This window comes from Salvelinus alpinus, chromosome 36, assembly GCF_045679555.1.
Source record: "Salvelinus alpinus chromosome 36, SLU_Salpinus.1, whole genome shotgun sequence".
Classification (NCBI taxonomy): Eukaryota; Metazoa; Chordata; class Actinopteri; order Salmoniformes; family Salmonidae; genus Salvelinus; species Salvelinus alpinus.
Genome location: NC_092121.1, coordinates 9,611,636 through 9,617,892, shown reverse-complemented (window position 1 = coordinate 9,617,892; position 6,257 = coordinate 9,611,636). Strand labels below are relative to the sequence as shown.

The 6,257-nt window shown below is 39.9% G+C and overlaps 1 protein-coding gene across 1 annotated transcript; it reads left to right on the top strand.

Annotated features, from left to right (window-relative positions):
• Positions 1–1,546: 1,546 nt before the first annotated feature.
• LOC139565042 (homeobox protein unc-4 homolog) lies at positions 1,547–6,025 on the top strand. The gene is made up of 3 exons (XM_071385054.1): positions 1,547–2,357; positions 2,873–3,048; positions 4,652–6,025. The coding sequence occupies exons 1-3, from the start codon at positions 2,102–2,104 to the stop codon at positions 5,675–5,677; spliced, it is 1,458 nt and encodes a 485-aa protein (XP_071241155.1). The 5' UTR covers positions 1,547–2,101; the 3' UTR covers positions 5,678–6,025.
• The last annotated feature ends 232 nt before the right edge of the window (positions 6,026–6,257 follow it).

Here is a 6,257-nt window from a genome sequence, read left to right as displayed (position 1 = left end):
TTTTAGGTTCTAGACAGCACTTTTTTTTCTAAGAGTCTATTGTTCTGCAGTTTAGGATGCTGACTCTGAGGCACTTTTCTATTATTTTACTGAACCTTTATGTCCTATCGACCAAGGCCAGTTAAATTGTTGATGAAACTCTTGAATTCAAATGAAAAGACAGGCCTGTAGCGGCACTGAATGCAAGCCTTGTTCGTCTTATTATCGGGTTAATTAAAGCTAGGATCTGACAATGTCACCCGGTTGTAGAAAAACGGATTTAAATGCAATGTCTCCCGGGACTAAGTGTCAAGGGCTGCTTTTCACTGAGCCCGTGCGCCTGGATGGGGTTACGATCAGAATTGACAAGAAGCAATTATTGAATTTTAGATGTTCAAAAAATAAATGAATGGTTGGAATTATTCATAAAACATCTGTAAAACATGATAAACTTAGTTAAAAGGCCTCTGAGGCAACTCTAACCACATCTTTGTAGGGGAGAGGGATAAAACGGCCAGATCCTGAGACATTTCTAAGGAGTTCATTAAAATGTACACATTGAAATGCAGAGGGGTGCTATTTGGGTTTGTGGTCAAGTGACGAACGGATTATATACTTCCTCATAATAATATTAATTAAACAATTTGCATGCTAATAAGGTAAGAATCATCACGGCTTCTGTTGAGAGATTCGGGTTATTACAACACGCCAATCCGGGTGCCAAGGGTCAGGGAGTGAGTGGGGAGCGAAATTTCACTCAGATTAACATTATGACAGCACCAGACATGGGATAAATAAAGTAGAATTCATTTTCTCTGTAGCCTAAAGAGCAGAGAGACAGAACTACTAGACCTACTTAGACAGGATTGATTCGCTTTATTCACAACACATTTCTTTACATAAGCAGGTGGGGAAGCATGGACTAGTACTATGAAGGTCTCCGGACAAATAGCATAATGTAACAAAAATGAATGGTTCGGAGCTTCCCCACAGTAGACTATGGTCATATAGTTTTGTTAACCTTTTACACAATCATAAATGTCCTCAGTTTTCACCGGAGATTTTTAACTGCGAGAATAAATAACCTCTAGGCATATAAAGGTAAATATAATACAATTATTGAATATATATATATGTATAGAGAGAGAGATAGATAGATATCAGATGACACACTGGTGCTGCACATCTAAAGCTACAGGCTTTATTTGTTTGCCTCATAAAGACAGCATTTACCTGCCTACATGAGTTCAAAACTAGCCTACCAAAAAAAACTATAACAATAACTGCAAATCCGTATACACAAGAAGCTACTTTGTAAACCTGGGAAAAATTCTCACACATTTCTAAATGAAGTCTCATTAATTACAGTATAAGTGCTGGGGAATACGGGTTCACATTTCTTCCTAATACCGTTCCTCTTATTAGCAGAAGATTAATTAGTGTGTGATGTAATTAATAACTTAAGATCTGCCTTTTTTTCAATCAGCCTATCGACAGCAGGCTGAGGAGTCGATCGCCCCCTTTCATCAACATCCCGTTATATTGCACGCGAATTGGTTGTAGTCTCGAATAAAATTTGACAGCGTTGGATGATACATGTCTTTGTGTAAAATTAGGGTATTTGTAACTCGGCATCGATTAATAGAGAGAGTAAACATTTAAAACGCCACAACATGTTGACCAAAAACTGTGACTAGCCTCTCCGTCATTTTCGATGTGGGACCGAGCGTTCGAAATTAGTCCATCTCTTTCACCTTTTACTGGGCTTCAATCTGATCACTCTCTCTTGGTGGTCCCCCGTGTAGTTGTGATGTAGTTCTTATCAAAGCCCTCCTGTCTTGTTGTGACAGCTCTGATATTGTTTATTGAGGTGGATGTCAGGTTTAATTAGCAATCGATATGGAAAGCGTTTGCAGACCGCGCCTCTGACGTCATACTCGATTACCGTTTCTCATTGGTCTCAAATTTCCAAAGCCTAGGCTAATTATTGGAAGGTTCATGTTGATAAAGTACAGCTCATCCTTCCCTCCACATCATGTCCCCTCCTCGCTGGCCACACTCACTGCATGCTTTTTAAATTCACACCACCAGCCTCCAGACGTCGTTTCCTTTTGCCTAGGAGATGATGGACAGCAGGATACTGGATCCACCTCATGCCCAGTTCGGAGGCTCTCTCGGCGGGATGGTGGGCTTTCCGTACCATCTAAGCCACCATCATGTTTACGAATTAGCCGGTCATCAACTTCAATCTGCGGCCGCAGTTCCTTTTTCAATAGACGGATTACTTAATGGTTCCTGCACAGCTTCAGTGGTTAATTCAAACCAGCTCTTGTCTGGCTGTGGTATGAATGGAGATAACCAGCAGTACAAGCTGACAGGTAAGCAAAACGAAATACAATACTTATTAAAAGGTTGGCTGTAGATCAAAGGACTAAACAAAGAACTGAAAGTGTCTGTATATCCTGTCCTGTATATCCTCTCCATAAAGCGTTAAAGAGGGAATCCAAATCCTAAGAAACAAAGACGCTTCTTCTGCTTTCAAATGAGGCTATATGCAATTCATTTCAGTGGAGAGCAACATACGAGCTCAGCTCCAAACGTGAAACCCCCTTGTGTTGTGACAGGGTGTGGAAAATCACTATTTCTCTATTGTTAGTAGAATGTTTTACTGTGTTATTGTTATTATTATCAGGATCAATATTGTGTGATTAATAGTCTATTATTACTACTATTTTCTTACCATCGGAAACTGACATAATAGCCCAATTTATTAGACTATATTTGATTCATTTCTTTATAAAGGACCACAGAAAAAACGTTTCCTTGCAAAAAATCATGCAGGCTACTTTTGCGTCTCTCACACACACTCTCTTGTTTTGTATTCTCATGCTAGATTCGTGTGACCCAGACAAGGATAGCCCTGGTTGTAAGAGACGACGAACTCGCACAAATTTCACTGGTTGGCAACTGGAAGAATTAGAAAAGGCTTTTAATGAGAGTCACTATCCGGACGTGTTCATGAGGGAAGCACTGGCTCTGAGATTGGACTTGATAGAATCGAGGGTACAGGTAAATATCAACCATATCCACTTTTTGGCATTCACTGTTGTTGGTTTGTTATGATGTGTAGCCTAATGATTCTTAAACACTGATAGGCTGTTTGAACAAAGGAAAGTAGGCCTATTTATTCCCCATGTCTCTACACAAATATATTACAATGGTCTATTTGAGATATATAGCTGTCCTGTAATTCCTGTCTCTTTGTTGTTTTGTACTGTGACCAACAACTCCACAGGGAGCTCGTGTAATATAGGCACATAAGAGACCTATTATAGTATGTGCAGTACGATGCCTCAATATATATATATATATATATATATATATATATATATATATATATATACAGTACGATGCTTCAAAACTGCAAATGAAAGCAAATAATTTTCACTATTTTAAATAGGAAAACATGATCAAACGTGAATATTTATTTAGATAATACAATATACGATATATTTATAGAGATATAGTCTTCGAAATCAAGGGTGATACGAGCAGCAAACCGAGTATAAAGAGGACCTCTGGTTCAAGGAGAAATACTTTAAATATGAATATCAGTTCATTTGCTGTACTTGATATTAATATGAATTGTGTAGATTCTGTCGGCAAGGCTATATTACTTGCACTCAAACATACTCAAAATGAATATGTCTACATACATCGACGTACGCACATTCAGTCTTTCCACTTCTATTTTCCTATATAAACCGATAGAACACCCAAGTATACACATACATTTCTGAACTTGAATATTGATTAATTTTCAAGCCGTACATTTTTATAAAGGACACACCTTTTCCCCCATCTCTCCTCATCAGTCAAATGTCCATGCACGTGGACTTATTATTGTGATCATTTGCACTTCTGATGTCAAAAGCTCATATGAATACTGTGTTATGCACAGAGAAAATGCCAAAAAATTGCAAAAGTGACATGACAAATATAGGACTAAACCAGCGTTTCTCAAACTCGGTCCTCGGGACCCCAAGGGGTGCACGTTTTGTTTTTTGCCTTAGCAATACACAGCTGAAATAATCAACTAATCATCAAGCTTTGATCATTTGAATCTTGTGTGGTGTTAGGGCAAAAAACAAAACGTTGACCCCTTGGGGCCCCGAGGACCGAGTTTGGGAAACACTGGTCTGGTCCTATATTTGTCATGTCACTTTAGCCATTTTTAGGCAGTTAGTGTTGGGGGAAATTTGAGTATTTGTAACTATATTAAACCATTTATTATTATGCATTTGATTGGGACACATGGGCCCATCATAAGTGAGATGTATGTTTTCATGGAGCATTTTCCAGATCAGACAGACAGCATTTAACTTTTAATTGAATAACGAAGAAGGCATAAGCACACGGAATAATTGTAGGCCTAGGCGAATTGGAAAATAAATATGCTTATTTTTGTCATCGCATCTGGTAATAAATAATTGTAGGCCTACAAGCAAGAGGCATTGCTCTTTGGTTTTGTGTCATTTGGAACCATCTACAAAACATTATTCCAATGGTTCACACAAATATTAGCCTAAATTATTATTAGGCCTATGTATTTTTTAAGAAAGTGTACTTCTTTTTGAACATGCGTAACATGATTTGTTTCTCTAATATGCAGGTCTGGTTCCAAAACCGTAGAGCTAAGTGGAGGAAAAAAGAAAACACAAAGAAGGGTCCAGGGCGACCAGCTCACAACTCCCACCCAACAACATGCAGCGGGGAGCCCATGGACGCGGAGGAGATCGCCAGGCGAGAACTGGAGAGGATGGAGAAGAAGAAGAGGAAGCAGGAGCGAAGACTGTTGAGGTCCCAGAATAAACTTTTGTCAGGGGACCTATTTCACACCCCAGGATCTGACAGTGACAGCGGAGTGTCACAAGTGACAGACAGTGAACAAAATCCACACTGTGACTCTGTAGGCCGAAACCAAACCCAATCGAGCTGTGACCAAACACCACAAACCCTCCAGAACCAAAGACACTTGAACCAAGATGCTGGTGGATCCGAGCTGGACTCGTCCGACAGCAGTCAACAGTCAAGCATGTGCGCCAACAGCAGAGCCTCCACCCTTCAGAAACTGAACCCATTCAGCGTAGAAAGCCTTCTATCCGACTCCAGACCAAGGCGCAAACCGAACATAGATGGATTTTCTGCCTTACCCTCCTCGCGGCCTTTGATAGGGAAAGGACATTTCTTACTCTATCCTATCACCCAGCCGCTTGGATTCATTGTTCCTCAGACTGCTTTGAAGACAACACCACCAGACTCAGATACTGACAACTCCACACAAAGAACCCCAGTGAATGACAGCAGCTTATCTGCCAATACTGGACATAAAAACCACAAGGAGTCCAACAATCTCAACGACGCGACAGCAATCAAAGTGCAGGTCAACTTTACCGGGAAAAATACTAGTTCCCCACAGAACAGCCCAGGTCATGTTACCTTTTCCAGTAGCAACTGTAGTCAGCCTTCAGCCAGTTGTAGTGCAACATATTTCCAAGATGATGATGATGATTCAAAGTATCTGCCATTAGACAAAAAAGAACAGTCTGTTAAAGACTACCCAGAGAGTTCCGAGTCTGTGACAACCAACTGTCCACCAGAGACAAAGACAGAGACTCAAGATGTCGGTATGGAATAATAGACCTATAGGTGAGAAAAAATATTGATAGCGTCAACAACACCTTTCATTTGCCCAAAGCTCAATCACGTCTTAGAATATAAACTCTCAATTTACAGATGACATATATAGCCTATTTTCTGATGATGATGGGTTATAACTGTGTGTGTGTGTGTGTGTGTGTTGTGTTGCGTGCGTGCGTGTATATGCGCACGTGTGTGTGTGGTGGTGGTGGTAGTAGCACTAGCCCCCCTGTGTAACAAACTGTAAAAATACATAAAAAACACAAAAATCCTCAAAGGCTGTAAAAAGTATTATAATATTTATATATGTAAGGTTTTCATAAATAAATCGATTGTATACAATAAATCCAAACCGTGTGAGATCTTAAATAGCCCGTATAGTGGGTATAGGTAGCGCTTTCTGCTAAAATCTGATGTTGTATTTTGTGTATTGCTTTAACAAATTTATTCATCTATAAGCCTCACTGAAATGAGGTTACGAGCCGGAGGCGAAAGGACCCGCTCGACTCCTGCAGAGTTTTGATATGAAAGTAATTATTTTCCCGGTGGCTACTGCAGGGATTCAGTTTATTTTAGCC

Bases quoted from the DNA above. Each gene is read 5' to 3' on its own strand.
- LOC139565042 (XM_071385054.1), top strand. From the start codon at position 2,102: ATGATGGACAGCAGGATACTGGATCCACCTCATGCCCAGTTCGGAGGC. The intron at 2,358-2,872 runs GTAAGCAAAACG...TTCTCATGCTAG, and splicing joins CCAGCAGTACAAGCTGACAG to ATTCGTGTGACCCAGACAAG. The intron at 3,049-4,651 runs GTAAATATCAAC...TCTAATATGCAG, and splicing joins TGATAGAATCGAGGGTACAG to GTCTGGTTCCAAAACCGTAG.